A 17,688-nucleotide genomic window follows, 5' to 3' on the forward strand; every position below is an offset into this window, starting at 1 on the left:
GGGGGGGGGGGGGGGGGGGGGGGGGGGGGGGGGGGGGGGGGGGGGGGGGGGGGGGGGGGGGGGGGGGGGGGGGGGGGGGGGGGGGGGGGGGGGGGGGGGGGGGGGGGGGGGGGGGGGGGGGGGGGGAGTTTCATAATTATAATCCACAAAGGCCCCCAAAGAAATTGATATTAAACACAATACTTGAGTGATTCAATCACATTATCTAACAATACCATGAATCAATCACATTACAAAAAGAAAAAACATAAGCAACTCAAAATTTTCACTGCAGAAGAACATCAGAAGCAAAAATTTCCTAAAATCATGAACCAAATCATACCCTAAAAAGTCTACAAGTAAGAGATGAATTCTTATTACAACTACTCAGAGATGGCGGGGTAAGGGGGGCTTAAAACTAAGGTGTATCAAGGAAAAAGAATCAAGTACAAGGACTGGAAGGAATAACAGCAAGTAATTTGATTAACAACCCATAAAGAAGAAATAAACTTACAAACACTATTTATTTTCATGAAATGACAATAATAAGAAGAAAATAAGGCATGTTCTACTACTATGACAATTTTGCATTGCGAACATTTTTGTTTAATAATCATTTTAATACTTTCTGAACAACTGCTTTTACCTTGAACGTTGGAAGGAAGAACCATGATGAGTAAGCACATATCGGCAGTGTCCTTTATTAGAAGTATTGCACCGGGCAGCGCATTTGCAAATGGATGAATATTGAAGATCTGAACCCAAGATGATGATGCTCTCCAACTCAATCATGGTTTGTGAAGCTTGAAGCCAAAAACTCTGGGAACATAGCTCTGTGTTGCTTTTTGTGGCTTGAGGTGACCGTATGTCATCAGGAACAAGTGCGGGAATGTGGTTCCGAAATATGCTCCATCAATATCTTAGGCCAGGTGAAGGAAATCTTGAAGAGCACAAGAAACTACATGTGTACATCAACAGTTCATCAACCATGCAATAAAAATTGCACGAATGGTTCATAAAAAGACGTTTAGCAAGAGCATTCAATAGCAAAGAGAAAAAAAGGGAACTCAAGTCACCAAAATTTGCTGGAGAGCACCAACCATAAGTTCAGGACCATTACCAAAATAAAGGATCGAGTAACAAATCCATTCCCAGCCCATTTTGAAGCAAAATTTATCTGATGCAAGCTTTATAATTATATTCCATATACATTCCCAGCCCAATGAATGTCTGAAATGACAACTCTAACCTATCATCACATATCAGGGAAGGGGTGACTTTCGAGAAAAATGGGCATCAAGTGAAATCACTTCTCTTCTTCTATCAGTACTTTAGATAGATACACTAATTATGTGCTTACCCTTAAAGCACTTTATGTGTTTACAGAATTTCCAAAACCACTTTTGATTGAATTGCTAAAGACACAGATAATAATAACAAGTGTTTTTATTTAGCTAAAAGCAAGGGTCACCTGCTGAAAATCATTCCAAAACCCACCCTTATTCTCTTAATATCGAGAAATGTAAGACTTGGTGAGAATCTGAGACTGGCTACAGATTTACCATAGCCCTCAACAAAACAAAGAAGCATGCAAATTGGCGTTTTTTTTATCTATTTATCACAAAGCATGTGTTTCCATGAGATTATAGAACCAAGTATGATCAAGCATCTTTCAAAGATGAATCAATTGAGAATGTAGTGACCATAATCTTGCGGTAAGGGAGGGCCTCCTTTGCAATGGTTCTACAGTACTGCTTTGGAATTTTTAGAACTTACAGACGGCTAACTTGAACAAAGACATATATTAACTAACTTTCTGCATATCAACGACTAATGATTATCAATGCATTGATACATCGTGTTGAACTGCATTAACAGTTGATCACAAAAATCTGTCATAATTGTGGCTCATTTGTTCTCAAAATACAAACTCAGTTTGTGATCACAAATAAGAATCCACATGGAAAGAAATCACTGGAAGAATAGTATAAACAAATATTATCTTCATTTGCAATAGGAAAGACATTAACATTACAAAAAAAAATTATGAAAGTAAACATGCTCTTGACACAAATAAACCATAGGAAAAATCAATCACATAAAATAAAAAAAATTATGCCATGCTTCACTTTGAATTCAACAACAAAAGCATAGAGACGTGCAGCAAAGAATCAAAATAATTATATATGAAAATAAAGTTACAAGAGGAAGGGGAAAACGAAGCAGAAGAACAAGACATGATAGATTATAAAAAGGATACTGCCTTGATATTTTGAACGAGGGTAATATATGTCTTCACACTTTGGGCAGTATATCTTTACTGTGCTTGAACGGGGAATATCTGACTGCCCAACTGGAAGGCATGGTTGTCCGCAGCAGTACACTCTTGGGCACCTCCCAAAGTCATAGTTTTTAAACTTCTCTAGCTTTATTTTTCTAATTAGTTAAACATAGGGGAGAAATAAGTAGTTAAAGAAACATGTATAGGAAATTACCATTGCAGATATTCCCTTGCCAGTTAGGATGTATCTGACATGAATAAGACCATACAGCATCTCAGCAGCCGACTCAACTAATTCATTCTGTTCTTCGGTGAACATGTCACCTGCACAGACCATACACAGACAATAGACCAAAAACATCGCATAAAAAAATGGACTAGCACGAAAGAACAAAGAAAGGAAGTATGAACTATGTAGTAGTATTGTTCCTCCAAAGAAGGAGTGAGAAGTAAGACGGGGTTGATTAATGTGTGGAAAGAAACACATATGTCCTTAAGCCCCTTTTCTACAAGTATAAACAGTGCACACTAAAATTTTCTCACTACAAGGCACATGTTAATTTTCGCAACTGAAATAAGCGGGAAACATCACAAAAAATAGTAAAACTTCCACTAACAATTCCAAAATCAATCAGTTAGTAAAAGATATGCTTATCAAAAAACTCTTAACTTTCTAACAATGGATTGTGATATCTTCCAACCATCTGATTCATGGAAAACTCAATCAAAGCTACCCATCATATTCAAAATTCTTAGAACTCAAAGGCACTATTGTACAACCTAGAATAGATTCAAACGCAAACAACATTCTTTTGTAATGCTATTATAGCGCAGCAAGCATTCACACACAAAACTGAACTTCAAATGATATTATGGAATTCAAAAAAGCTTATGGGAGCAAGCTTTATACATTCATTAAAACACAAGCAAAACAAAAATTAAGCGCGGGACATGATAGTCTCACCATGAGAAGATTCAACATCCAAAATAAGATCAAGTGCATAGTCGTAGTACGGAACTTGACTGCTCAAGCCACAAAGATTGAAATCATCTTGTATGTACTCGTCATCAACTTCACAAAAGAATTCATTTCCCCTCAAATTGCAAAACCAAGAAATCCATGATGTATCATCTCCGTCTGAGCCACTGACATCCGACTCTTCGCTGTCTGTTTCAGATTCCTCTGCTATGATCGGAAACTTGTTAGATACAACAAACTCTACAAGAAATAAAAAGGTGACGAAGAAGAAGATAAACAATCGCAATTAAGATCTCCCGACAAAATAATGTTGCCATAAAAGCCAAGCACCACTCAATCATCGGATAACACACTAATAACAAAAGTAAAAAATAAGAACGTTCATTACGCAAAAATGCATTTCCAGTTCAGTTCATTTTTATGTACAGTTTCCAAAACACGAAACGGAGACATTGAATGCTCCAGATCCTCTTTATAAAAAAAAAATAAAAAAATAAAAAATCGAAACTGAGGAGGAACAAAACCAACACTAACCATCAGAGCATTTATTCTTGGGTAGAGACACGGAACGATGATCGAGCTGTGATTTACCAGCCGAAGTGGAGGGTACAGAGAGCCTCTCCTTCTCCTTACTATGAAGACCTCTAGAAGTAGACGGAGAAGTCTTCTCCAGATGCTTATCAAGAGCATCGTTGATACGCTTCCGATCGATCTCCGATTTCGACGAACCACCAATCCCCCCTCCGCCTCCTCGATCCCTATACATATTTTCAACGAATCACAGCTCGTAAATTCAAATTCAAATTCAAATTCAAATTCAACCAACTGATGGAGGGACCCCACCCTCCCAAGAAGAAGGTGAGATTAGGGCTTTTCAGAAGAGAAAATCAGATGAATTCATATGCATGAGCGAACAGCAAAGTGAAAAATGGAGGAAAAGGGGGGAAGAACAGTAGGGTTTGATGAAGAACAATGGAAGGAGAGGTTTCTAGGGTTTGAAGAAGTGGAAGAGACCAGTGCTCTTTCGCTTCTCTTTCTCTCTCTGAAACGAAACGAAAAACAAAGAGCTTAGTAAAGGATTGCTCAGGCGGAAAGTTAATTGTATTATTGATTTTTTTTAATTAAAAAATATATTATTATTTCCTTTTTTTTTTAATTTTAAAATGACCGAGGAATAAAGTTTTAATTTAAATATTTCTTTTTAAAAAATTAGGTCACAAGTTTGGTCGGTAGTGTTGTATTTATCCAGATTTAAAATATTTATTCTTTAAAAAAAATATTTTTTTCCTTGAAATAAATCATAGATATTCACAAACAAAACCATTTATTAATTTATTTTTATATTATTTTGTAAACTATGTCACGTATTTATTTCAATTTTCATATTAACCGTCACATCAACATCCACCCAATTTATAAATAAATCTCTTTAAAATAATATTTTCGAATTAATTTCAAATTTTGAGCGTAAAACTAAAAATGTTCAAATTCTAAGAGCATAATTGAATTTTCAAATAAATGTTTAAAATCTTTTTAAAATAAATATTTAAAATACCTCACAATTGTTTAAAAAAATTTAAAATTTCAAAAAAAATATCATAAAACTTTCAAATAGTTTAAATTTTTAAAGTTTCATCGACCACATTTAAAAAAAAACTTCAAAAAAAATAAAAAAAACACCTAAATTTTTTTAAAAAATTAAAATTACTTCTATCATATCAGGTTTAAAAAATATCCATAAACTTTTTAAAATAATATTCAAAAGTTTAAAGATAATATATGAGGGGTAGATGAATAGATTTTCGTCTATATTATTGACGATAATAAATTTTTTTAACTTTTTTTATATGGTAAAGAGTGTTAATTTCTTTTTTTTTTTTTAGTTTCTGGATATATTTTTAAAATGATTAAGTTATTAGTAAAAATTTTGAGAATATTCTTTAAAAATTATTAAAAATTCAAAAGTACGTTTGAAACCAAAAAAAAAAAAAAAATCTACAGATTTTTCATCCAAAACTACGCAATAATATTTTTTAAATGAAGCTAAGTAAACAATGAATCAGGAAAGGCTAAGATCAAGCTACGTTAACAACGAATCAGGAAAGGCTAAGATCAAGCTACGTTAACAACGAATCAGGGGCCGGCGATCCTCCACCTTCTTCCCTCCCCGAAAACCTCTCTGAAATCAAGAGCATCAGAGCTCTAACTTCACAGGCAGAGAACAAAGAAGACGATTCGATTATGCACGGTTGGATATCGAATCTCTTCCCGCATTTGGAGCTGTGACGGAATCGAGCAGAATCGATTTCGCAATTTGCATTTTGAATTTTCACTCAGTTTTTTCGAATTTATTGGTTAGGGCTAGTTGATTGATTGATTGATTGATGAATTTGGAGATTTGAGGGCGAACTTGGTGCATTCGAGAGGGACGATTCGATTACGCACGGTTGGCTATCGAATTTCTTCCCGCATTTGGAGCTGTAGTAGAATCGATACGGTAATTGAGCGAAATCTATTTCGCATTTCGAATTTTGATAAGTTTTTTCGAATTCGTTGGTTAGGGCTAGTAGATTGATCGATGAATTTGGAGATTTTAGGGCGAACTTGGTGCATTCGAGCGGGACAATTCGATTACGCACGGTTGGCTATCGAATTTCTTCCCGCATTTGGAGCTGTAGTAGAATCGATACGGTAATCGAGCGAAATCTATTTCGCATTTCGAATTTTGATAAGTTTTTTCGAATTCATTGGTTAGGGCTAGTAGATTGATCGATGAATTTGGAGATTTTAGGGCGAACTTGGTGCATTCGAGCGGAACAATTCGATTACGCACGGTTGGCTATCGAATTTCTTCCCGCATTTGGAGCTGTAGCAGAATCAATACGGTAATCGAGCGAAATCTATTTCGCATTTCGAATTTCGATTCTGTTTTTTTCGAGTTCATTGGTTAGGGCTAGCGGGACGATTCAGATTCTGTCCATTCCAGAGATTGAAACGGCGAAGGAAATTAGTCTTTCAACGTCGTTGAGTATGGGGAAGCTCACTTGTCGAAGGATTGTGGGCCGTTATTGGGCCTCAGCATTTTGGGCTCAAGTGGCCCAATTTTGAGTAAAGATCATTGCTCCTCAACTCTCAACCCTACCTAAGGTAAAATATTAATCATGTTTAAAAGATATTTTTTAAATTATTTTTTTTATAAAGAATTTAAAAAATGTTCTTAGTAATATGTTTAATAAATATACACAACTTTTACATTTATAAAAAATTAAAAAAAATTCTTAGGTGAAAATCGTCAATTTCTCATCGACTCTATCGGCTGTCTTTAAACTTTTTAATATTATTTTTATAATATGAAAAATGATTTTATAATATGAGATGCTATATTTATTAAAGCTTTTATTTAAAAAATTATATTAACAGTTTTCATAATTTCATCTATTTTAGACAAATGAATTAAAAAATAGTTTAATTTATGGATTAATATATAAACATAAAATAAAGTTTCTATTCCTTTTATATTTTTCTCTTTCATTTTTTTCTGCTTTACAACTATATAGCCAGATAATTAGATAAATAAATAATTATTTAGATTTTTTCCAACCTTTTAATATATCAATAAATTAACAAAGAAAAATAATAGAGATATTAATAAGACATAATTGCACTGTTCTTGCTTCGCCCTGCCTTTGCTTTGGAGAAATGTAATTATTGGACTCATAATAGACTAAAAGTCTTCAATTTATTTATTAAAATTAATATACATTTTTAAATTAAATTATAAAATTCGTCACCCTCTTTCTGTAGGATTCTAAATGGGTCTGATCTATATGATTTGATAAAATTCTCATATTTATAATGTTTTATTAGATATGAAATTCTATTTTTTATTCAAATTATAGGGATAAAAGTTGTAAATTAACGTAATTTTTTAAAAAATAGATAGAAAAATCTCTCACTGGCACCTTGATGTCGGCTGTTCGCCACCTGGGGCTGTAGTATGTTCCAAGGGTTCGGCTGTTCGCCCATTAAAGCGGTACGTGACTGGGTTCAGAACGTCGTGAGACAATTCGGTCCATATCCGGTGTGGGCGTTAGAGCATTGAGAGGACCTTTCCCTAGTACGAGAGGATCGGGAAGGACGCACCTTTGGTGTACCAGTTATCGTGCCCACGGTAAACACTGGGTAGCCAAGTGCGGAGCGGATAACTGTTGAAAGCATCTAAGTAGTAAGCGCACCCCAAGATGAGTGCTCTCCTATTTCGACTTCCCCAGAGCCTCTGGTAGCACAGCCGAGACAGCGATGGATTCTCTGCCCATGCGGGATGGAGCGACAAGACAGCGATGGGTTCTCTGCCCCTGCGGGGATGGAGCGACAGAAGTTTTGAGAATTCAAGAGAAGGTCACGGCGAGATGAGCCGTTTATCATCACGATAGGTGTCAAGTGGAAGTGCAGTGATGTATGCACGGTTTATCATTAGGTGGCAAGTGGAAGTACAGTGATTTATGCAGCTGACGCATCCTAACAGACCGTTTTATTTATTTAATTTTCATTTTTTAAAAAAAACTTGAACTATATCTTTTGGATTTTGAATTATGCTTTATGGGAAGAAATTTTATTTAACAAAATTTAGATAATATGACAATATTTCATAAAATAAGTAAGAAATTTTGAAAGGTATGTAAATTTGAAGATATACCAATTATTTTGGAATATGCTTTTTATAATTTTGAATTATTGGGGATATATTTTAAAATAATATTAAAATTTTTACTGTTTAAAAAATAAATTAGTGTTTAATTTCATAAAATTGATTTTAGATAATTAAAAATGTATTTTTGTAGTGATTTTAAATAAGATAAAGTGATTTTAATAACCTTCCTTAAAAAAAATAAAAATAAAATGGTTTGGAAAAAGTATATTAAATTATCTTTAAAAATTAAAAATTAAAAAATAAAATTTTTAAGGAAAGAAATTGAAATTTACAGTTCCGTTAAATGCATCAACGAAACCAGTTGTGAGAGCTTCCATACTTTTCGCATTATGACGTGGCGTTTTGTTATTTGTCGGTCATGAAACTCCCTGTAGGCCTCGGTGACTAAAGCTTTTCCAACCTTCTCCCACTTTCGTCCACAGAGTGTCCCCCTTTCAGAGAGGCAACGGCAAACTCGAGGAGAAAATGTTTACGAATAATTAAATCGGAAAAGGGAAAGAATGGAGGAAACTGAGATCGGAACCCTAGCAATCGAAGCGAGAGGTTGAGGACAATAGCAATCGATCAGTTTCATCTCAATTTGTTGCAGTAATTTTGTTTTGAATTCGTTCGCAACATCAAAAATGGTGAAGAAACGTGTGCCGGATTGGCTGAATAGCTCTCTCTGGTCCTCCACTCCTTCCGTTGACGACGATCGCCTCCACCGCTACAATTCTGAGCCGGCCGCCACCACGTCGTCGCCGGAACCTTTTGTCGAACCTCCGGTTCCGATTCCTCCTCCGTCTGTGAGCACTGCCATTAGAACCGAGTCTCCCAAGTCTGATACTAGAGAATCCAGGGCTAATAACAATGTCAGCAACGACGATAATGGCACTCCCTCAGGTCCTTCTGCTGAGGACGTATCTCGCCAGGCGCAGCTTCTTGTTGAGGTTTGCCTTTTCGTTCGATGATCTGCATGAATTGTATTGTTTATTTTTCTTATTCCTTTTAGTTGTTGATTGTTTCATATCTTTTGGATGCAGTTGTCGAAGAAGGTCATAAATCTGCGTGAATTGCGTAAAATTGCGTCTCAGGGCATACCGGATGGTGCAGGAATTCGTTCAACCGTCTGGAAGGCATGTATTTTGTAGTTTTTATTGTGCGTCAAAATTATCTGTTGAAGCAAATTTAGCTAGATTTGTCGTGAAGAGTCCAAAATAAATTATGAATGGTTCATTTGATTGATCACAGCTCCTATTGGGTTATCTGCCACCAGATCGTGGATTCTGGCCTTCTGAGTTAGCTAAAAAGAGGTCTCAATACAAGCATTTTAAAGAAGAGCTTTTGATGAATCCTGTAAGTCATATTGTGGAACTTTCACCCTCCATTTTGGTCTCTAACATTTTGTAGAAAGATTCATCTAATTGTCTGTGGCTTAGCCGCTCCTCTATTGTCCTTTCCATTTTACAGTACACCCGGCAAGGGGTAAAATATATCTAATGGAGCTGATAGCTTAGCTTTGTGAACTGAAAATTCTTGTTTACAAATTGGAAATTAATAGGAGAGAATTGCAAACATTTTTCTTCTTTCCCATTTTCCTAGATAGCATTTGTTCTTGCCGAAAATTGGATTTTTTAAGACAATGAGGTATTTTGTGGACCTCTTCTCCATTTGTTTACTTTATTATGGATAGTCACCAATTTAGAAAGTAGTTTCATTCTATATATTAGCATACAACATGATAGTATATCTCTATCCCTTCTATGCAATAATTTTAATACAGACAATATCAGTTGTTTTATACCTAATATCAGTATATTATTCTCTATATTTGTTCCCATATAGTAAACAAAGTAAAAGAGGATACGCTGCAATTTGTATTACCTGTTTGTATGTACGAACATGGTTTTCTTAATGTTTTTGTGGCTAGTCAGTCAGAAATTTCCAGGAGGTTGGAGAAGGCCAAAAGCTACGAGCATGATGAAACAAACAAAGGTCAGCTCTCAAGGTCAGAAATAAGTCAAGAGGAGCATCCTTTAAGTCTTGGGAAAACCAGCATCTGGAACCAGTACTTCCAGGTATCCTTTATTACTAAACTCGTGTATAAAATGTTTATCCCCTTATCTAATCTTATGAAATCTGTTGTAATAAATATACCCACAGAAAAAGTATTTATATAAAAATTATTGGGCCGCTCTTTATTGAACTCTTAATCTAAATAATTCTGTGAACTTTAATTATTTGTTAAACCGAATCCTTTAACTTAGGATGAAATTTTCATTGAACAGTATGATGAACTTTGGACTAAAGTAGTTATGTTGATTTCAATCCTAAATTAAAGAATTAAACATTTTCTTATACTTTATGAATTCTTAGGAGGATGGAATGACTTTTGCTGATTTTAGAATAACCATGCCATTCATAAATTCTTAATTTTCTAGTTGAACTTGAACATTTCAGTTATGTGATCATCCTCTATGAGTTCTCTTCTAGGGATTGCTTGATGAGAAATAGTCAACCTTATGCATGGGTCAACCGTTTATGGAACTGAACCCTTATAAGTATACATGGAATTGGAATGGGAAATCAAAAGACCAGAAAACTCAATTTTAAAAGAGATGTTTTCGTGATAAAGACATTACAGCACTTGAATACTTGGTTTTCTGAGAAACTGATAGATTGATATTCATTTGAAACCAACTTGCTTGAAGAGGATTTGTTCTACAGGTTGTGCACTCCGTACTTGAATCCTAAGGAGATTCGTTTGAAAATTACCCCCTCTTAAGTTATGCAATGACCTCCTTTTTCAGAACCTTGACTTTGATAGAAATTGACAAATATCTTCTTTTTATGGAAAAATATGCTAATTTTTTGTTTTTCCGAGATTGTGTCCTTACTAGATTTTTTATATTTACTTCAACAGTGGATCAGTCATATCCTGTCTCTGTGTTTCATGTCTTTTCTGTTTGCACTGTTTTACAGTTATATAACGGTATGATCATGTACTATAACATCATTCTAGTTGTCTTATTTATCACCTACCTGATAGGACTCTGAGATTATAGAACAGATTGACCGAGATGTGAAGCGTACTCATCCAGATATGCACTTCTTCTCTGGGGACTCATCACTTGCAAAATCTAACCAGGTTAGTCTTTAATTATTGCATAAATAATTGACATGGGTAATATGAGCTTTATAGAGGTTTGGACGTTTATCTTATGCTAATAATGTTTTGTACTTTCAGGAGGCTCTGAGAAACATCTTAATTGTGTTTGCGAAGTTGAATCCTGGAATTAGATATGTTCAAGGGATGAATGAACTTTTAGCTCCTCTATTCTATGTATTTAGAAGTGATCCAGATGAGGATAATGCGGTAATTTTTCTTTACATCTCCCATCCCCCTGATGGTTATTTGGATATAGGTCATGCTAGCTCTGTATTGTTGCAAAAAAGCACCTAAATAAGTTGGTCGTTTTGCCTAATGCCTATATGGACACATTTTGATAAAATGGAAATCTGGTTTGGTAGAGTTAAATGGATTGTTCATTTATTTTTCACTTTGAACCATTAGACAAACTTTTTCTAGCTATGGTAGTTTATGCGTGCATCCTATGAGATGAATTGTTTAAGTTAAGTTTTATTTTTAAAAAATTTGTTTAAGTTCATTTCAATTGTGAATATCTTTAGTGGATGATATTCCATAGAGGAACCAGTACCTCTCCTTTGTCATCATTTGCATGTATCACAGAAAAAAGGTCTTTAGAGAAAACGTTCTTTCTTTAAATGGATTTTTTTCCCTTAATGATCATGTGTTGTCTGGTTATCAGAAGTAAAATGACATTTTTGTTGAAAGATAAAGAAGATTCAATTCGGTCACACCACGAAGTTGACTTTTACTGTTAACTCGGTTACACCCAAATTAGCGTCAACCATGAACAAATCTATTTCTGACCATACAAACTTTTTGTTACGTTTTTTCATAATTGACTTTTACTGTTAAATTTTCAGGCATCTGCTGAAGCAGACACGTTCTTTTGTTTTGTTGAGTTGTTGAGTGGATTTAGGGATCATTTCTGCCAGCAATTAGATAATAGTGTTGTGGGAATCCGCTCCACAATCTCAAAGTTATCTGAACTTCTGAAGGAGCATGATGAAGAGCTCTGGCGTCACCTTGAGATAACAACCAAAGTAGGGTTTAATTTTATTTAATTTCTTAGCTGTTTTGATGATTAATCCTATAGGAGTTGTGCAATCTAATTTGAAATGATAAAACTTAAAGCACTTAGGTTTTCATGATAATTTTGAAATTGTAAAGGCAAAGTTTTCTGATCAGTCTCTTCAGCTTTGAAATATTCTTTTGGTTCTTGATTGTGGATCATTAGAGTCCTTATATTTCTCTTTTAAAAGAACAATGGTTCGTATGGCCATTCACTCATTTTCTCTTTACCGTTCCCAATATTTACCACCACCTCTTTTAAATTCCTTTATTACTTCATTGGAGACTGTTTCTTCTCAAAAGAAAATAATGTTGTGGTCTCTACATTTTCTATGTGAAACCACATCTTTTGAACATTTTGATTGAAAAGATTTCTTGTGTCTGCTAAGACATCAGCCTCAGAGTGATCTGTGAAAATCTTCTAAAATCTTTAAAGAAATAATATCTACGTGCTGAAGCAAACCGACTCCTCATATTGCCCAATTTTTGCCTATTTATACTTATGTATTTGTTTTTGAAGGAAGGATTGGAACAGAAGATCTATTTAACTACTTATTATCTTTTACACTTGTAAGTCTTTGTTTTTTAGAATATTATGTCGAGTACGGTGGAGGAGGCTTGAACTTATGACCCTAACCGTTTGAGTTAGGCTTCGGTTTGGCACAAATTTCTCATCCTTGCTTTATATGAGTTTAACCTATAATTTAAGCTCATTTTATCTTGCACAACTATTTTTGTAGATTCCAGTTTTCATATCTTAATATCTACATATGTTATGAAATGAAGTTTGTTATTTGTTTCTCAACAATATATTTATTTGTTGTATTCTTCTGTTTTGTTGAATGACAGGTAAACCCCCAGTTTTATGCATTTAGGTGGATCACTCTCCTCTTGACCCAAGAGTTCAATTTTGCAGACAGCCTCCACATTTGGGATACAATTTTGAGTGATCCTGAGGGGCCTTTAGTAAGTTTTTTTTCTCTTTCAGATTCAAGTTACCTTCGGAGAGCTATTTGTATTAGATGAGCTTCATTCTGTTTTTGTGTTTCTTTTTGGTAGTCATCAGAAATTTAGGCATTTCTAACAATGCTTGTGCATATATAATACAAGAGATTGCACATGATAACAACATGCTCTATAAATGCACGAGCATTTTGCGAAAACGTGCTCAAAAGTGTAGGAGAATTCTACCATACCCGCTGTGCGAACTTGAATATATTTTCTTGTTGAGTTACTCCTTGGTGAATCTGTTGTATGCATTTGTAGTTGTGGGGGACTAGGGCGATTATGAAATGAAAATGTTTCACTCTACTTAATATAAAACTAATTGTATTAAATCTAACTAGACTTGATATTCAATCAATTTGCAGGAAACACTTCTCCGAATATGCTGCTCGATGTTGATTCTCATTAGAAGACGCCTACTTGCAGGCGATTTTACAGCAAATCTCAAACTGCTCCAACACTACCCCCCAGCGAACATCAGTCATTTGCTCTACGTCGCAAACAAGTTGCGTAAACAACCGTCAATCTGATCTCCTTTTCCACACGTAGTGCATCGATTTCCCGTTTGATTCTTCCTTTCTCTAAAACGTTCTAGTTTGGTTCTGTTAATGGATGTAAATGTTGGCTGAGAGAATGACTTATAGGGGCAGGATATAAAAAGATTGTTCTTTAGGTGCTGACTTGTAGTTTGTGTTTACAGGACAATTGTGTATCTTTTTCTGAGAGATTAGTGATTGATATCTAGAAACAAGTTCCGATCCTTGTGTAGTTGCACAATTTTGGCTCATTGTTTATTTCAATTTCCTTGGTTGAACTTCTCTTCGGGTTTTGTTTACTTTCTTTCTTTCTTTGGCATCCATGATTCTCTTTATTAGAGGTATTCTAGAAATGTTTGCAATCGAATAGGCTCAACTTTGTTGTCACCCCTAGGTGGAAAATTCAAGTATGAATTCATTGATATTTGTGACTCTGAAAGTTGAAAGATTTTTCACCATTATTGATCGAGATTTATGACATGATTAGTGAAATCGTCTCAAATCTTCTCGTCTTCAGAGAAATAATAAATAAATGAAAGTTTTATACAATTGACTTTTTCAAATTTTATTTATGATTATAAATGTTCTAAAATGTATATTACAAAATGATGAAAATTGTTGGGAAATCAATAATCCTGATTTTTGAAAAGATTTACATTATGATCTTTCATTTAGAGAACAATATTTTAAAATTATTTTCAAAATTATAATTGGAATTTTTTCATACAAAAAATAAACAGGATCCATTTCCCTTGTCATTCTTCAGTTCACCTTTGGGGGCTATTTATTATCAAACCATGACATTATAGAAACTAAATTAACAATTTAACAAAAATAATATAGAAGAAACAAATTAAATCAAAAAATTTAAAAAGAAAAGAGGATGTATGGATAAAAAAAAAGTAAAATAAAAAACTCACGAGATTTTTAAGAAAGCTAATGGCTTTTGAAAATCAATATATAAATTAATTTTACCCAACGCTAATAAAAAAAAATTAATTTCTTTAATAATCACTTCTATGGCCATCCAAAGCAAATGTTAATCAGGAATGAAGCAAAAGCCATATTTAAAAATTGAAAAAAAAGTTGTTATTTTTCAACCATAAAATAAGCTGAGGACCTGAATAAAACTTTCTATGACGTGGGACAATTTGATTCGCCAATCATCCCATAAATAAAGCATAATAATAATATTTCAAATTACAAGAAAAAAGTAAATATTTAAAATAAAACACTGCCAGAAAGAAAAAACTCAAAACCTGGAAAACGATGTCCTCTGACTGAGATTTTTGGTCTACCTGATAGAGCCACTAGAAATAGAGGAAACTTTGCAAATACCAGCAGATGTAGTAAATGGAATATCTTTAAAACATGCCACCAGGTCTGCGTTAGTAGCCAAATCTACCTGCAGTGTCTCCCATACCTTCTTCTTCGGGTTCAACACGCTGTCGGGCTCGCCTTCGAATCCTGAGAATTTAATTCTTTCTCCGACAATAGCGTCTTTCGGTGGCTCGACTAATTCGACCTGAACATTACATATTATATAAACCGTTGGAAATCATACAATGATTTGAATGGTTCTGCTTACTTGCACTAGTTCTAATCATATTTGCTAGCATACAGATAATAAGTTCAAAGATTTTACTTTACATTATGAAAATTTTGACGTTGTCTCCAATATCAGTAAGGAATCTTAATTAGAAAGGGAAAAGTACAAATAAAAAATTGCAAAGAATAAGTACCGAGGGCTATTATCGAAACAATTGTGAAAATTGCTAACCTTAGTGTGGTCACTATTGGAAGCAGCAAGGACCATGGCTTGCGATTTAATGCCCCTCATAGCTGCCGGCTTCAAGTTGCAAAGAACACAGACCTTCCGATTCTACAAAACAAACTCTATGATGTTGAGTTTGAGAACTAACATTTACAATCTAAGTGAAGAGATAAGGGGGGCTTTTAACAAAAACCTGCATCTCTTCAAGAGGAATGTACTTGACTAGTCCACTGACAACGGTTCGAGGTTGCGATTCTCCCACATCAATTTCTTCCACATATAGGGAATCAGCATCAGGATGCTTCTGAGCTTTAGTAATTAGGCCAACACGGATATCGAGTCTTGTAATCGTGATTTCTGGTTCCACAGCAGCTTTTGATTTGCTTCCTGTGGATTTTGCCTGTTGCTTCTTTCCACTGCCTTCTCATCAAGAAACAATGAGTAGAACCATTTAGAAAAGCGTTTGTGAGGAGAATATCATCTTAAAAATTTAAATATCTTGTGTTTATATAATGCATATTAAAATAAGTTTCAAATTCTATTTTGGTCTCTGAACATGACTACTTTTGTCCTTGCTATTATTATGTTGCCAAATATTTGCCCATTCCATATCCGTCTTAATCAACCCATGCAGCTCCACTACATGCCCACATTGACATATTAATAAACATATTTGAAGTCCAGTTATTCAAATATAAGACAAGCAGGATAACAACAAGGACTAAGGTTACTTATATGAGATTCAGAGACTAAAATAAATGTTTTGGAAGTATGGGATCAACATAGAATTAAACGTAAAATTATTTGGAAGCTAAAAGAACCAAGACGAGATTTAAACTTAAATTTGAAGTTTAAAAAGGGTTATTATATGTAAAACCCGCATAACATTAATGCTTTTTAGAACCCCAAAAATTTACCTTGTTCATAAAATCTACATCGGTTAGGATAAGAAAAAGAGTGAAATTTAACTAACCTGAAACGTTAGTGCTTTTTAGCTGAGCAGCAAGCTTTTCTGCTTCAGCTTCTGCTCTTACAATGCGTTGAGCCTGACTTCCAGCAAACTTGTCTCTGTATAGTTCTACTTCTTCATCTTTCTGGATAAATAACGTTAGTTATCACCATGGTAGTTTCACTTTCAGCATAATGAGAGTCCACAATCACAATTGTGTACCCCCCTAATTATATCAACAAAAGCAAATTATAAACACTATGCAGGAATGATGCACATACCAATTCTTTGAATAATGGCTCTGGTGTGCCAATCTTATGACCAGAAGGTAAGATCTTCCAAGGTTGTTTTGCCCTCTCGATATCTCCTTTTTCTTCACAAAGTGACATATGCCGTTCCACTGGTATATTCAGCTGCTTAAAGACCTTCAAAGAGATGGGTGAAGGTTAAAAAAACATAATTTTCTGCGAGTACATACACAAATTACAGAGATAAAGAAGAACAAAAACGAGATATTAATTTCCAAATACCTACATTTGACTATTTTACCTAATAAATGTATATCGTATGCTACATTTTCTTTAAGAAAAGATATAGTGAGATAAACATAGTTAAATGATAATTGCCTTCCAAATGATAAATAATCTAATTTGAGATTCTTTAACATAAAAATAAAAAATGACAATAGTTAACACATAAGATAGTTTAGAAAATGGTCTAGATCATACAGCCCATACGTTAACGCTCTACTGCTAATAGAAATGTGGAAAGTGAGTAGTCAGAATATCTACCTCCTGGGAGAAAGAAGGCATGAAAGGTTCTAATAAACACGCCAGAAGATAAACTAGTCCAGCTGAGGTTCTCATAACAAGATTGCAGGAAGGTTTGTCCTCCTTGTAAAGATTCCAGAACTGTGCTGTCTGAATGAAACCGCATGATAAACAGTCAGGGTGGCAAAGATTGCGAAGAAATATCAAAATTTATTAGAATATGAACATGAGAAGAAACAAGATCCAACCTAGTCAATTACTATGACTATGCTTACTTGCAAATATATATTTCCCTCAGTTGAAATAGCCATTGCAGATTTCAATCCTTGTTTTAGTTTAACCTGTAAATATTCGATGGAACAATTTTATTTCAATATTAACGGAATGGAAAAGAAGATGAAAATATTAAAACATCATAAAATATCCTGTTCCTACAACAAAAAAAAAAAAAAAAAAAAAAAAAAAAAAAAAAAAAAAAAAAAAAAAAAAAAAAAAAAAAAAAAAAA

At 34.2% G+C, this 17,688-nt stretch overlaps 3 protein-coding genes across 5 annotated transcripts in view; 1 reads left to right on the forward strand and 2 right to left on the reverse strand.

Moving 5' to 3' along the window:
• Window positions 1-407: 407 nt before the first annotated feature.
• LOC111464464 (putative casein kinase II subunit beta-4) lies at window positions 408-4,317 on the reverse strand. Of its 3 annotated transcripts, none has more exons than XM_023108671.1 (5): window positions 3,774-4,317; window positions 3,225-3,446; window positions 2,475-2,584; window positions 2,240-2,405; window positions 408-898 (listed from the first exon to the last, which is right to left on the reverse strand). In XM_023108671.1, exons 1-5 carry the CDS (start codon window positions 4,003-4,005, stop codon window positions 768-770), a joined length of 861 nt encoding a protein of 286 aa, XP_022964439.1. In that variant the 5' UTR covers window positions 4,006-4,317; the 3' UTR covers window positions 408-767. The 3 variants fall into 3 exon arrangements, with proteins under 3 accessions (XP_022964439.1, XP_022964440.1, XP_022964441.1); XM_023108672.1 differs by having other exon boundaries at window positions 3,225-3,443; window positions 3,774-4,316; XM_023108673.1 differs by having other exon boundaries at window positions 3,225-3,477; window positions 3,774-4,072.
• Window positions 4,318-8,352: 4,035 nt separating this feature from the next.
• LOC111464463 (TBC1 domain family member 13-like) lies at window positions 8,353-13,971 on the forward strand. The gene is made up of 9 exons (XM_023108670.1): window positions 8,353-8,879; window positions 8,973-9,065; window positions 9,181-9,285; window positions 9,864-10,007; window positions 10,979-11,077; window positions 11,177-11,305; window positions 11,941-12,120; window positions 12,998-13,114; window positions 13,519-13,971. The coding sequence occupies exons 1-9, from the start codon at window positions 8,574-8,576 to the stop codon at window positions 13,681-13,683; spliced, it is 1,338 nt and encodes a 445-aa protein (XP_022964438.1). The 5' UTR covers window positions 8,353-8,573; the 3' UTR covers window positions 13,684-13,971.
• Window positions 13,972-14,802: 831 nt separating this feature from the next.
• LOC111464461 (probable methionine--tRNA ligase) overlaps window positions 14,803-17,688 on the reverse strand; it is an 8,494-nt gene continuing 5,608 nt past the window's right edge. Inside the window, exons 11-17 of the mRNA XM_023108667.1 lie at window positions 17,458-17,523; window positions 17,204-17,332; window positions 16,694-16,837; window positions 16,437-16,557; window positions 15,657-15,883; window positions 15,470-15,571; window positions 14,803-15,214 (exon numbers count right to left, since the gene is read on the reverse strand). Coding sequence (XP_022964435.1) covers window positions 14,984-15,214; window positions 15,470-15,571; window positions 15,657-15,883; window positions 16,437-16,557; window positions 16,694-16,837; window positions 17,204-17,332; window positions 17,458-17,523 — 1,020 coding nt within the window. The 3' untranslated portion in view covers window positions 14,803-14,983. The remainder of the gene's footprint in view (window positions 15,215-15,469; window positions 15,572-15,656; window positions 15,884-16,436; window positions 16,558-16,693; window positions 16,838-17,203; window positions 17,333-17,457; window positions 17,524-17,688) is intronic.

This window comes from Cucurbita moschata, unplaced genomic scaffold, assembly GCF_002738365.1.
Source record: "Cucurbita moschata cultivar Rifu unplaced genomic scaffold, Cmos_1.0 Cmo_Scf00030, whole genome shotgun sequence".
NCBI lineage: Eukaryota > Viridiplantae > Streptophyta > Magnoliopsida > Cucurbitales > Cucurbitaceae > Cucurbita > Cucurbita moschata.